Source organism: Poecilia mexicana, unplaced genomic scaffold, assembly GCF_051168715.1.
Source record: "Poecilia mexicana isolate PSO_F unplaced genomic scaffold, ASM5116871v1 scaffold_14, whole genome shotgun sequence".
NCBI lineage: Eukaryota > Metazoa > Chordata > Actinopteri > Cyprinodontiformes > Poeciliidae > Poecilia > Poecilia mexicana.
Genome location: NW_028263383.1, coordinates 16,526,285 through 16,541,149, shown reverse-complemented (window position 1 = coordinate 16,541,149; position 14,865 = coordinate 16,526,285). Strand labels below are relative to the sequence as shown.

General features: G+C 41.2%; 2 protein-coding genes across 2 annotated transcripts in view; both read left to right on the top strand.

The window, feature by feature from the left end:
* The window catches only part of srrm3 (serine/arginine repetitive matrix 3), a 45,780-nt gene extending 43,931 nt beyond the window's left edge, over positions 1 to 1,849 (top strand). Inside the window, exon 13 of the mRNA XM_014989043.2 lies at positions 70 to 1,849. Within this exon, the coding sequence (XP_014844529.2) occupies positions 70 to 340 (271 nt within the window). The 3' untranslated portion in view covers positions 341 to 1,849. The remainder of the gene's footprint in view (positions 1 to 69) is intronic.
* Positions 1,850 to 3,732: 1,883 nt separating this feature from the next.
* On the top strand, positions 3,733 to 8,166 carry hspb1 (heat shock protein family B (small) member 1). The gene is made up of 3 exons (XM_014989045.2): positions 3,733 to 4,231; positions 6,787 to 6,850; positions 7,623 to 8,166. The coding sequence occupies exons 1-3, from the start codon at positions 3,850 to 3,852 to the stop codon at positions 7,777 to 7,779; spliced, it is 603 nt and encodes a 200-aa protein (XP_014844531.1). The 5' UTR covers positions 3,733 to 3,849; the 3' UTR covers positions 7,780 to 8,166.
* Positions 8,167 to 14,865: the final 6,699 nt, after the last annotated feature.

The following is a 14,865-nucleotide window of genomic DNA, read 5'->3' as shown; positions in this document are numbered from 1 at the left end:
ATTCTAACTTGTCACACTGCTGTCTTTGTCTGACGTCTCTGTCCCCGCCCCTCCTCCCCTCCGCACCAGCGCTCGGAAGCGGCCGATCCCGTACTACCGGCCCAGTCCGTCGTCGTCGAGCTACGACAGCAGCCCGTCCCGGTCCAGCCGCAGCCGCAGCTACAGCAGCTACAGCAGCTACAGCCGCACCAGAAGCCAGAGCCACAGCCGGAGCCGCAGCCGCAACTGGAGCCGGAGTCGCAGCAAAAGCCGCAGCCGGAGCTGGAGCCGAAGCAGGAGCCGCTCCCGCAGCCACCACAGCTACTACAGCCGCAGCAGCTACGACAGCCCGGGCTTCTGAACGCCGGCAGGCAGAGGGACGTGGCGCGTCTTCCCTCCAGAGAGTCCAAACTCCTCCATCAGGGACAACACCGTCTCCAGAACAGAGCCCGAACAAAGACACAATGTATTTTATTACGGCACATTCGTTTGGATCGAACCGTCTCCGATCATGTATCACACAGACAAAACAATTTCCACACGTCAAAAGAAAAAAAAAAGTCATTGACTGAGCCCAAGGAACAAATCGCACCATCAGTTAGCACTTTCCGTCTCATCCTCCGCCACCAGAAGGGAGTTGGTAAACAAACACATTCTTCGTGAATATAGAGAAACATATATTCTAAAAAAATAAAACAAACAGGAGCTAAATAGAAAACAAAGCCTACCAAAAGGAAACCTTCCAGATGTTTTTTTCCCCTGTGCTCATCCCTTCAAACCCGTCTTCTCATTGAATAGCAGAGATCAACAAAAGTTAGAACAAAGGAGAACTTGACAGATGAACGAGGGAACAAAAAAACAACTTTTTTATGATTATAACTTTTATTGTATAGATATGCCTGTATAGATTTAAACTCTGATAAGTTCTGGCTTTGTAAACTATGCACTGTATATTCCATTTAGCTTAAGCAGGTGTGTTTAGCATGTTACTGCGGTAAAAGATTCTCCTGGAAGAGGATTTACAAACTGAGAAGGGTGCCATTGAGTGTGTGAAGGGAGGTGTGTATTACGTACTTTTACTCTCCTCCCGTAACCATGTTCTTTCTACTAATCTGTATGTGTGTGTGTGTGTGTGTGTGTGTGTGTGTGTGTGTGTGTGCGTGTGTGTGTGTGTGTGTGCGGAAACCTCGTCTTCAAAGATCAGCGAGTGCTCTGTAGCCTTATCTCGGGCTGCTCTAAAGGAAAACTGCAAGATTATGTCCAGGCACACGTATGTTTTCATCTCGAGTTTATCCTGTTTATATGTTTATTTATTGGATTATTTATTTATTTATTTGATGTTTAATTTATTCTACATTTTGTCGCTAATGCAGATGGATCATGCATTAGGATGTGATCAAACGAGACCGTTTTGGTTTACATACAAGTGGTTGACCAAAAAGCAATGAAGTAAAAAAACAAGGGAACGAGGGCTGACTTTGAAACGGGAGTGCAGACTGGATGCTTAGTGAATTATTCTACAACAAGCCTGTTTGGACTCCAGGCCCGTCTTTTTTTTTTTTTTTTTTTTTTGCTTCAACTGAATGAGAGAAGAAGCTCGATCTTCCTGTTTGAGCTCTGGTGGAGCATTTTGATCCCCAACAGAAAACTCCACGTCATATTTACACCGTCCCGAAGGTCGGCTAGTTACGTCCGTCAACTGAAGATGTACCATGACAAAACGGCAACTGCAGCATCGTCTGTAGGACAGCGAGTAAACCGGTGATACAATCACTTAAGTCTTCCTTTCCATTCGCGGAGTCTTTTTCCTCTCATCCTTACAGCTCTTAGTGTAAGCAGACTTAACCCAACCGGTATGTCAAGTATATCATTTCCCCTTTTGTTCAGATCATTCTTTGTATTGTATAAACTGAGCTCCATGGTAATAAACAAATGAGGAATCAATCAAACTCTTGCGTTATGCATTTCCTCTTTTGTTTTACATTTCTCAAGGCATAACGTTATGCTGATTACCTCTTCTTCGTGGCACATGCTAGTTGGTGGTAGTGAGCGAACATGCAGGTATTCTCAGCCTGAAGAGCAGTCCGACAAGGAAACGGTGGGGAATCCCTGCTACCGAAGCCCAAACTGCTAAAGAAGGTACTGAGGATGAAAAGTGTGATTAGAAAAACTCAAAATGAATTATTTATGATGTAATAAAAATGGGCTTCAAAATGTAATATCATTAAAGTGCATTATGTAAAAATCAATGCAAAATGTAATAAAATCCCTGAACGTATTTTGCAATGCTTTCTGGCGAATTACATGTCATGTCGATTATTACATAATGTGTTTTTAATTATATTACATTTTGAAACCCAATGTGGGGGGAAAATGTTCAGGTTTACATAAAACAAAAGATCAAAAACTCAAACAGGTCAAATCAAAGGATCATAAAAGGTGAGGATCACATCGCCGACTCCATCGTCTCTCTGTCCGGCTTTTTTACCAAACAACCATAAAGATATTTAAAGGGGAGCAGCAAAAGCAAATGAGGAGGATTAGTAGATCTTACCAACAACAGATGGTTTCATCCACGATGAATATTGTCCCTATTGCAGAATATTGTCTCTGCTGCCTAGAAATTGAGCTGTTAGCATTTCATGAGACTGTAATAATGCAGCAGTCTTCAGTCAGAGGCCTCTTCAGTCCACTGAAAGACTGACTGCTACTGGAGATCCCTTCCTCCCACAGTTCTGTGAAGCCTCAGTCCAGAGCAGGTCGAACGCTCCAATGAGGATCAGTTACCAGGTTTATAGATTAAACTCTTTATATCTGAGTGTAATAATACACAGGACAAGCTCTTCATGGCCGTTACTAACCTACATTCAAGACAAAATAAACTTTTTCCAGATGTATCCTGGAATGGAGAGACAGATATGAGGTGGGTCATCATAGCTGCCATCACTTCGTATCCTGTAATAGTGCCATAAGCTGTTACCAAACCCTCCTCTGGGTCATAGGTCACGGTTTGAGAGAGGGCGGTTGGGGTGGGTCCACTTCTGTGTCATTCTTTGCAATTTTCAAAGAATTCTGACCGGAAGAACTGGTTAACACACAGTGGGGAAATGTTTTCTTAAAGTTTTACAGCATATATTTGTCAATTTTGTCAAACAAACATTACATTTTGTCATTGTTCCACTTATCAAAGTTAGGCGTAAACTGGTGGATTTTAAGCCTTGATTTCTGTTGGACAAAATAAAGTTCTTGTGTGAGATACTGCAACACGCAAGCTGTCATCTCCACCAACACTTGTTAGGTGAATTTTTATGCACTACTTTGAGTTTGTTTACAACATAAACTTTGAATAAAGTGTATTGAGTCTGTAGAGCAATGCAATGGAAATGAATACGATGCATCCCTCCTTTTTCTTTCCATTGATATGTTTTATATTTTAGCTTTAAAAAGGCTTCATTGTTGTTATTTATTTGCAGTTTATGCAGGTAAATTCTGTCCCTCAGTCAATAATGCAAACTTATCCAGTTCCTCCCAGAACAATCCCGTTTCCCTCCAGCTTTTTCTAGCTTCTTTCAGAAGAACAGAGAGGGGAGGGGTTTACTCACAGGATTTCCACAGAGGCCCCAGCAGCTGACGCTACGCACCGCCCTCCTGTTGGATTCTATTTACATGCTGCGTCTGCCACAAATAGAGGTTCCAGCACTTTCCAAGACATCTTGGGGGAGGTGTGCCGGTGGGGCTCGAGTGGGTGGGATGTTTTGACGGCAGGGGGCTGGAATCTCAGAGCGTATAAAGGTGCTGTGCTGAGAGGCAGGGAGCATGTTGGGAGCTTTCCGTCTGCAGACACACCTCCTCTGACTGACCGCAGCCAGCATGGCCGAGAGACGCATTCCCTTCACCTTGCAGCGCACCCCGAGCTGGGACCCGTTCCGGGACCAAACCAGCCGCATCTTCGACCAGGCGTTCGGCCTCCCGCCCGTCTTCGAGGACTTCTCTGGGTTCCCCACCACCCACTGGCCCGGGTACATGAGACCATCGCTCATGGGCCCGGACATCATGATGCCCCATGGCCCCATGATGTACCACCCGGGCCACATGATGGCCCACCAAGCCAGGACCCTGTCCCGGCAGATGAGCAGCGGGATGTCCGAGATCAAGCAGACGCAGGACAACTGGAAGATCTCCCTGGACGTCCCCCATTTCTCACCTGAGGAGCTGGTGGTGAAGACCAAGGACGGCGTTTTGGAAATTTCTGGTGAGCACTTGTTCCTTCCTTCCTTCTTTTGAGCATGTTTGTTTTAAAAGTTTCCTTCACAGAGAAAGATGCGAGGAGTTGGAAAAGCAAGAATTACAAGAGGTTAAACTGCAGGAGGACAATACTTTCCTTTAAGACTTGGGATAAGATTCCAGTTGCAGGATAAGCAGAACTCAGGATATTGTCTCAGGACACCCCGCCCCAATGGAAGGGAGGGGCATTTTGGCCGATATGCTTCTAAATACATCACAACACACAGTTCAACTTGTGGGAGGAAACTTTTGCAACCACTAACAGATATGCAGAGCAAAACTGTAATATCTAACCAACCCTGTCATGATTTCACCTCAGCATATTGTCTCAAGATGTATTCTGCCCCCCCGACATGAGGGATAGAAGCCCATAGATAGACAATATGCAGTTTGTGGTAGACAGTTAAGCAGGTCAGCTATGGAAAAAGCTATTTTCACTCCCCTTCCATCATCCCAAAACACTAAAGCAAACTGAAAGCTGATGTAAGATCCTGTAATAACCTTGATCTCCGAAGCCTTGTACCCTTCGCCGCTGGTATGGCATTACCAAAAGGACCATCCTCATAGCAAAGCGACTTAGCTGTGAGTCATGGCGGCTCTCTGCTACTTTAAAAGGACAGCTGGATCCCATCCCACTCCCTCACTGCCAGCCTCGCTGGTGTTAGACACTGAACCGGGTCAGGAAAACAGAGATAAACAAAGCATGTGATTCAATGCGAGGGGAATTTGGCACCTCATGTCTAAACGTTCACATCATCAGCTTAATTAGAATTGTTTTTCCACACACTAAAGTATTATCTCCTCAGCTGGTGCAGGCCTGTTCACAACTAATGGCTGCTAAAGAAGCTGAGCTGAAGCTGTGTGTTTATATCAAGCAGTTTGGTCCTGTTGAGAAGATATGAGTCTGAGGTCAGCAGCCTTTATCTGCTCCTTACAGTAAACAAACATGAAAGAGGGGCAGCGTTTAAGCAACAAAGACAGACATGCAATGTCAAAACCACTTTTTCTTCTTCTGATAGTAATAATAACAATGCAAAGGCCTTTATGAACAAGATGAGATGAATATTACTATTGAAAATAGTCATATCTAACATTCCTTAGAGTGCTAAGGACTAAACCAGTTAATCTCAGACCTTGTACTAATTTTGTAAATATATTTTTGACAGAAATGAAATTAAGGCCAAAACATCATCTCCTCCACTGGCAGTATAAGGTTACTCTAATGTTGTTTTAGTGTAATTCTGCATTTCATTTCCATGTTCCATATTCGACAAATAAAACAGGAAGTTCCTCCCAAGTTAATTTCCAAAAGAAAGTCAAAGGTTTCTCACCTGGGCTGACCTGAAAAACCAATATGGCTGCCACACATTTAAAAAGATAGCAAAAGCTGCTCTAATAAGTTGCTTACTTTCTTCTGACGTTACAAAATCTTTTCAAGAGATTGCACTATGTGAGTTTCATAGCTTCAACACATAAAATTTAAAAAATGCACATTCACCAGCCTATTTTGCTAGTGATTAGCTTGTGACACTGTTCTGCATCCTGTCTGCTCCTGTTTTAGCAAAATATTCTCCACTGCAGTTTTTGAAGGGTTTTTTTCTTAAATTACTTTTCTTGCCTTTTAACAATTAATCAGTTTTGTATTCAAAAATTGTAAATGTTTGGCAATACAATTTCTGAGTACCACTGAAGGTAACCCAAAACCCAAAAGGGTGTGCAGGTGCCACAGTTTGAGAACCTTTCAAGACAAAGGTCCTTTTCAGTTCTGCTTAGAAACTATTCAGTGCCTGTAGCCTTACCAACTGGAGTAGATATTTTTGTGACATTTCAACACAAAGCAAATAAAAGTGCTAACCAAAATGTAATTGCAGTAGCTCACGTTTTCTTCTTCATCATTTTTATGACAGACCTTTAATTAAGAGATCAAATCCTGCTTACAACAATGTGTTAGCATAGTGTAGACACTAAAACAAATAGCAAGTCTAAATTCAACCTCCACTACCACCACCAAAAACCCTCAAAGTGTAGTTTTTTCTCCTTCTATTCCTCTTTTACGTGCTAAAATGTCCCCTAGTAACTCGGTTTTTTAGAGAGAATTTGCTAGTGAATTATTGGTTATCGATTAGCTTCCATTAGCTTCAGCCTGAATACTCCAGAAAATGCCAGAGTACTCCAAAGGTTAAGTTTAGGTACGGTCACTGACATATAACTAAAAGAGCTACATAGGCAATAAAACATCTTTCTATCACCAAGTTTTAAAGTTCGCAGCTGTAGAAGAACCAGGGCTGTCGCACTAATCTCATAAATTCATGGTTTAAAAACAGGAGATACAGCTTACGCTAATTTCCTTAATTATGTCTTCAACCCTCCTTGTGAAGACATGGTTTGTAGATTTCATTCAATACTAGGAAAACTGTCTGAATAGCAAAATTAAACAGAATTTACCATTTGAATGTCATTAATTACATGGTGAAAATACACAATTAAGCTAACGAAATGCTAATTATGCTGTCGGTTTCACAGGCAAGCATGAAGAGAGGAAGGACGAACATGGTTTTGTGTCAAGAAGCTTTACCAGAAAATACACGTAAGTAACTTTTAACTATCAGTAATTAAGAACCGGGTGATTCAGCACTAACCTGTTTTGTTTCGAGGTTGTTGTTTTTCTACTTTGTAATCTAAAATAACGACATAATTAATATATAAAGCAACAAGCCGACAACAAAATCAAAGCTCATGGGTGTTTTTTTTTTTTAAAGACTGATCGTTTTAGTTAAAATAAAAGGAACCTCTGCTGCTGTAAAGTCTGTCTACTTTTAGATTTGTCCGAGTTTATAACTGATTTATTAGATGTCAGGCCTCCTGGCGGACAACACCTGACTGTGCGAATCTATAGTTTATCAGAGCTCTGCTGCCACCTGCAGGCTGTAACACAATACTGCTTTTAATATATTGCATAGTGAAGTGTTGACTGCTCTCGTTGTTCTTGTATCAAAGGTCTCTGCATTTCTTTTTAAATGATTTAAATAGGTACCGCGCAGAAGTATCTGTAGCCCTTTATTGGTGTGATTAAAGTTCACTGTACTGCAAAGTTAGTTTTCTGACAAAGATATTTGTTTGCAGGATTGCATAATATTGTATGTTGTTGACCTCTAAAAGTATTTAATAGCTCTGCATTTTATTTAGGGGCAGCAGAATAAAGTGGGATGACACCAATCCCACATGATTTTCATCCGTAAAAAAAATAATAAAATAAAACAAAATACCCTGAAGGTTGGGATGTAAGGGGGCAAAATTTGAAAAGATTCAGTACTTTTGAGACCCCAAAACTTGACTGTGTCCTTTTTGCTCCCCTCCAGTCTGCCCCCTACTGCCAACATTGAGAAGGTGACGTCCTCCCTGTCCCCTGAGGGCGTCCTGACTGTGGAGGCTCCGATCAACAAGCCGGCCCTGGAGTACTCCGAGACCACCATTCCTGTAAACGTGGAGAGCTCAGCAGCCGTGGCCAAGAAGTAGAAAGAAGAGCCGGCCTTGACCTCTCTCAATCATCATGCCAGTGACTCAGCAACACACACACACTTTTATATAAGAGTTTTGTCTACCGGTAATTGTAAATATAAGTGGGGGGGATCTTACTGTTTCTTCCAAATTGGGTCTGTGGGATGCCCCTGCTTTCCTCTCCCATCTGTGACCACACTACTCCGAAGGACTCATCTCAGCTTGATCCTGTTCACAGATTATTTTAGCTTTTATTTGTTGCATCTTCAAATCCACTTGATAGTGTCCCTTGCCAATAACGTTGTGTCACTGGGTTGGAAAGCAACCGATTTTTATCTGAAAATGTGTTTGTTTGTTTGTTTTTTAAGCCACTGAACCAGAAAATAAAGAAAGTTAAACCTACAAGGTCTCTTGTGCATCGGCTGTTTCTGTCCTCACTGCGATGCTTAATCAGTCACACTGAGCTGTGTTTAATAGTAACAGAAACATCAAGCCTCTCGATGTTGTAGTTTCCTCTCACTGAGTTATTCATGCAATGGTCAGTCATGCAAAAGAGAGCAATGAAACAAACCAGGCCCTGTGAGTGACTCAGACCTAGCAAGATGCATCCTGATGGTTGTTTTACAGACTTAATAACGGAGCGTCAGTGAGGCTGCTCCAGACGATCGCACATCGGTGAAGCATTCACAGGAAAGCTACTTATTCTGAAAGATTTAAGATTAGGGTCTTTTACTTAAACAAAACCTCCAGATAAGAAACAAAATCAATGGGAAAACAGCGTTTTCAGATATTTTGTGAATGCATGAAAGATGTAAACACTAAAGCATAACAGTAGCATAAGAATAATGTCTTTGTATATACATATGTCGTATTCAGAAGTACGCTGATGACTCTGCCATCATGGAGTGCATCAAAGACAACGAAGAAGAGTACAGGAGCCTGGCGAGGGACTTTGTGGCCGGTGCCACAGAAACAACCTGCAGCTGAACACATCCAAGACAAAGGAACTGGTCATTGACTTCAGGAGGGTCAGAGGCAGTCCACGACCAGTTCTGATAGGAAGGGTGGAGGTGGAGGTCGTGCAGACCTATAAATATCTTGCCCTGTGGCTGGACAACAAGCTGGACTGGACAAGCAACACCAAGCAGCTTTATAAGAAGGCCCGAACCAGGATGTACTGACCTGAGGAGGCTGAGATTTAACATCTGTGGAAAGCTGCTGGGGTTGTTTTACCAGTCTGTTATACGCTGTGGAGTGTTGTGGTGGAAGCATCTCTTAAGTCAGACCTTTCCAGCCTGGAGAAACAAATCAGACGGGCTCAGCGGTCGGTACAAAGCTGGACTCTCTGGCAAGAGTGGCAGAGAAGAGAACGTTACAGAAACTGGAGACTAACTGGAAACTGGACAACACCAGCCACCCTCTGCACACTGTCAGCAGCAGTCAGGACAGCAGGTTCAGTGGGAGACTGCTTCCTCCAAAGTGCAGGACCAACAGACTGAGGAAGTCCTTTGTCCCTTCTGCAACTAAACTCTTCAACTCCTCACTGGAGGCTGGAAGGAGGGCTAACAGGAGTACAACAGAAACAGAGGGACTAAAGAATCAGGCTGTTATAATACTAAAAAAAAACATTATTTAAGTATTTGATGCATCTTTGCTGTGTGGGAGACGGGGTTTACAATTTCCCTGAGGGAAAATCCCGAAGGGATTAATAAATTGTCTGTCTGTCTGTTGAGAGAGAGAGAGAGAGAGAGGGAGAGAGATACATAATTGATGGAGAATTGCTCTCTGCTTAAATGATTTTACCAACCATGGATGCAGCTGAAAGAAAGTTCGTGACAAATGCATATATGGTTCAGCTGCATAAAATCTAACTTCCTCGTTCCAGAGGAACTTCACTTTGGTTCAGGTTATCACGGTTCTGAGAAAAACGTTAAAAACTGACTCATGCACTGCACCGCTCTGCTTTCTCACACCACCCATGATGTGTAAAAAGCCTTAAATTAAATGTTTCTATTAATGCAGAAGCGTAACCTCATTCTATTTCTATGAACAATCTGTCACTTTTAGCACATTTATTGAAAGAAAAACTACGTTTTGTCTTTGTTTCACTTTTTTTGCATGCTTAACAATTCCAACAAAGTAAATGCAACTAAAGTATTTTTGAATTACCTTCTCGTTCTTCAAGATGATCAGAGAGCGACTCTAATGTCCCAGTTAGTAATTCATGACTGCATCCCTGGTATATGAATGTGATGTAAAGCAGAGTCTTGTTTGTTTTTTACGACAGGAAGATGTTCTTGTTAACAAAGGATTAGTTAACAAGAACAATCTTTTCTTGGAAAAATAAAAATAAATAAATCTCCACAGCACCACCGTTAGCAAAGAGCAACTTCTTAGGGACATGTCAAGCATTTGTGAAGGTGAAAAAATATTTTCGCGATACTCCTAATTGCATACAATCTTGGCTAAAGTCAGAACTGTACAGGGACAAGTATATGTTGTTTAGATCTGCCATGTTAGATCCTAGTAAAATACACTTCAGTTTGTGGTTTCAATGTAACAAATTGTGACAAAGTTGTAGAGGAGCAAACAAGATACTAGCGATAGAATGGCAGGAATTGGTCGCATTGTGTTTCCATCTATCTCCTCTAATTTATTGACCTAATTTATATCCTGTTTAATCGTCACCAAACCAACAAGCAGAACCTGAGTGAAATGTCAAAGTTCTGATCAACAACAGTGGGAGCCTTTCAGTGCCCGTATATGCTGACGCAAATGATGGGTTCAGTTCTGCAGCAGTTCTTTAGAGAAGAAGCCCCGTATGCTTTGGCCTCATATAGTGAGACAGAACCAGCTACCATAGATCTGTGTGTTGCAGTGAATCGCATGCGGGGCTGCATGAGTGGAGCCAGCTGTGCTGTCCGTCTCGCAGCGCTGAGTGAAATAAAACCTGCAGCCTGTGATATCACCGCTAGATTGGTTGTTTCCATCACTTCTTGTTCTTCCTCCACGTTGACTTGCAGTTATTCGCTTTGCATGCCTGTTCGCTAATGCACTCACTAACTCGACTCCTGACTCCAAAGCTGGAAGGGGGTAGAGGGTATCTATTTATAGAGCGCTCTGCTATGCACGAAGCTTCCAGCATGTTGGTTGGTTACAAAGAGTAGATCACAGGAAAAAAAAAAAAATTTTTTTTCTTTTGTTTTTTTTCCCTCCATGCCTCTTGACATGTAGTGAGCAACAGATCTGCTAAGATTAGACCAACCCCAGCTGTTTTCACAACGCGTGACTCTATTAGCCATAATAAATATCAACCTACCAGCGGAGAATCGTATAATTTATGATTTATGCTGAGTTCATGAATACCAGACAGACTCTGGCTTACGACAAGGCACCCGACTCTAAAACCACTTTGCATGTCAACCTTTCCTCCTCTGTGAGTCACAACCCCCCCCCCCCCCCGCTTTTAATGCAGGCCTGCATTATTCATGGCGTTTCCCATCCATCCAGAACCCATCCGGGCCGTAAACCGGGGGAGTGCTCTGTGTAAAAAAGCAGACCGATGATCCAAGGTTGCTAATTGGATTCGTCTCAGATCCCAACTTCCTGCACTCAGCCAAACCAGAAATGCTTTTTATAAAATGTTATTCTGTAACAACAGAGAGCATAGTGTGCAAACAGCACAGACCTCCCTTCATATGCACCTATGAACGAGTCACAGAAACGTCTGCAATCAATCTGTACAGATCAGGCCACACTTCTCTTTGAAATTCATTTATTTCAGCCATTTTATGTAGAAAAAGTCAACCCAAGGCAGAATTTAAGTATAATTTTAACTCAGGATTTGACTAGGCCATTTCAAAACCTTAATTTAATTTATTATTTTTTGTGCTGGAGAAGTTGTCATTGCACTCTTGTAGTAGTCTTGAGTAATTTTAGGAATCTTAGAGTAATCTTGATGTATACAGACAAATTGTGACAATTTGATAAGATTGTAGTACTAATAGGATGCTGCCAATATTCTGCATGTTTTGATTGTAATTTTATTATGGTGAATGAACAGTAATGATAGCTTGTCTTATAGGAGGAGCTTCCAATATAAAGCTTACTAGAGAGAGCTTAATAGCCAGCAGCCTAATGTCAACCTGAGATTAATTCAGTGATATTTAAAGTTTTGGAGAGTTTTTTTATTCTCCTCAAATTTTTGTGATTGCCTTTTTTTTTATATACTTGGTGAGGAGAAAAATTTAAGGCAAGCACCAGCTGAAGCATAAAGTGTGTGAATCCTCCTTCCAGTGCCTGGCTAAATCCTACCCAGGAAGTGATGGAGCGCTCTAAAGCTGACATTAATGTTATTCCTACCAGAAAGCCACTCACCTAGACAATCCCGCAAAGCAATTCAGTAGAATCACAACCAATTCACAGATTTTAGAATTAAAATTTCACACTTTCTCTGACTCAAGCTGCCCGGTTTTATAGTTTTTTGCATTACATTTTACCATGAATGTAATGCAAATCGGTAAAATCCGAGTGGATGGATGGATAAAAAAAATATGGAAAGTATGTATGGATGGATTTAGATAATGGGATAAGGAATAGAGTTGAAAAAATATACCTTTTTTAAATTAGAATTTTAAAAGCACTTATCAAACAGTATTATCTTATCTTAACCAGCTCACTTTTCTAAGAAACTGAATCAGGAACATTTTTGGAGTCCAGCAAAAGTTCCAACCAACTGAATAACTTTATACTATTATGACCAGAATGGATGGATTTGCTTTGCACTTATTCCATAAAATTATATAAAAGGAGAAAGAAGAAAGTTACATTGTACTTAAACACAGAAGTAGTTTTGGAGTTCTGGTGGCAGACGACCTAAAAAAAGCTGCTAAAGAAGGGGACGGTGAATATGATTATCTCAGGTTTAAGTTAAAACACTTTGAGCCTCCATCTTGCCTCCTAAATCGAAGGACAAGTAATTTCTAGGATGCTTGTTCTCTGACTTAAGAAATAAAACTAAGCTGGTAGTCTAATAGTTGCAGAGCGACAAACCTCCATATTCTAGTTTTGTAACAGTTTCTCATTGAAATGAGGTGCTGAACAGGAAGAACCGATCCACCAGGGGGAGCACTAATGAGTTATTAAAGAGTGTGCAGAGACGGCAAGAAGATGCTCGTAGAAGGTGGAAGGCGAGCTTTAGCAGAACAGAGATATAAAACCTCTGGAGACGATCGTGCAAATAAATCAAGAAAATGATGGACAACCCTGACCATAATTTTTACGAGACTCAAATTTGTTGTGACAGATAAATGATCAAAACTATGAACGATGACTGTGAGCAAAAAGAATCTCGTGTAGCTGTTAGCCTTATTCTTATTTTTTTTTTTTTATTAGCTCTGTCCTCCGCTTAGCTTCAGTTCGGTCATTTCTTATATATAAGGTTATGTTTAATTATTTTTTGTGTTTAAATACAGTTAGATGCTCTCTGTCGCCCCCTGGTGCCGCTCTCTACCCTCACACCTGCTACTCATTAGCTAATTAGCTCCGGTCGTTAGCTAATGCCTTTAACCTCCTAGTATTTATTCAGCTCTCCTGCTTTCATTCCTCCTGGTTCAACCCCGTCATGTTCCTTCATGTACCCTGGTCCTTTTTGTGTTCTTCTGGCTGTTTTGTAAGTGACATCGTTTTTCATAAATATCGCCATTTACTCGACGCCTCTGCCTTTGGTTCACTGTCTTCAATTGTCAACAAATCATGTCCTGACGATTTAAATAAATAAATTTTAATCATACAATGACCAAATTAAACGCGTGACATCTGCACCCCTGTGCAGCTGTAATGATTAAAAGCAGGTGGCATCTCGTTTATTCTCCGTGGCAGCAGCTCTAATTACCCTGCGACCAATTAATGTCCACCAGCCGTTTAAAATAATCACCGCTCCCTCGCTGAGTGGAAAAGTTAATTTGACAAATTACGGTTCTTGACTGACACAATCTTCTGTTTATTCCAGGGAACTATTACCTGGTTTGAAAAGACGTATTTGTTTTCCTCAGAGGAAGGTGAATTATCTGCTCCGATGTTTAGTTTCGGAAAAAAAATATATTCTAAGGAAATCTATCAAGAGTCTGCAATGTCGGGGAAAAATTAAGTAGCTGAATTAATCTTTTGTTGTTAAAATGTTTGACTTTTTTATTATCTGTTCTTCCACAGTAATTTTAACTGCTTACCGTACTGACATAAAAATTGACACCCTTTGATGAAAAAATTTGCCCTCATTTCAACTGTTAAAAAAGAAGCAAAATGATATTTTCCCCGTTTTATCCTGACAGGACTGCAAAAGTTAATGTGCACTTCTTAGTAAGACGCTTTACTTGATGTAGATTCTCTGAAAATTTTTGGCTGCTTGGACTTGGCAACATGTATGGAACAAAATTAGTGTCAATAAAAGCAAACAAAACTTCTGAACAGGAAGGATAAACCAAATTAACTGCTGGGTAAAAGGAACAAGTCACCCCAAAACACATGACTGCATTCAATAATTTTATGTTATTGAACTGATTACATTCCTCATGACTTTGCCGTTCGTGGTTGTTTGTCCTGTGTGTATTTGTGCTGCCTGACGACCTGCCTGGGGTGTACACCGCCTCTCACCATATAAAATACTTTATTAACCCCAGAGGAAAAATTAAAGGTTGTAACTCATGTTATCCAATTTTCTTCTAAGTGTTGTAGATGCTGATGGTTAGAAAGCAGCTGCTGTAGCCGTCTGTTTTACAGCAGATCTGATTAAAGAGACCGTTTCTGTGTCACGCAGAGGATGCTCAGGGTTGACCATAACTTTACTGGTTTATGAAGAATCCTTGTCACAATAATGTCCAGATGTTCCAGAGCCAGCCTTTATTATCATGTTTTTCTTTTTTAGCCTTTTTGAGGCTAACCAATTACTGCTAGCTACCAGCATGCAGCCCCTCATGGACAATGGATGGAAAGATGGTATACAAGACTGTTTGTTCCCAACTGAGCCAAGCATGCTTTAGCTGCAAGTCGGAAAACCAGTGCTAATTGTTGTGCTGATTCTTAGTGGCTTTACAAAGAAATAATGTA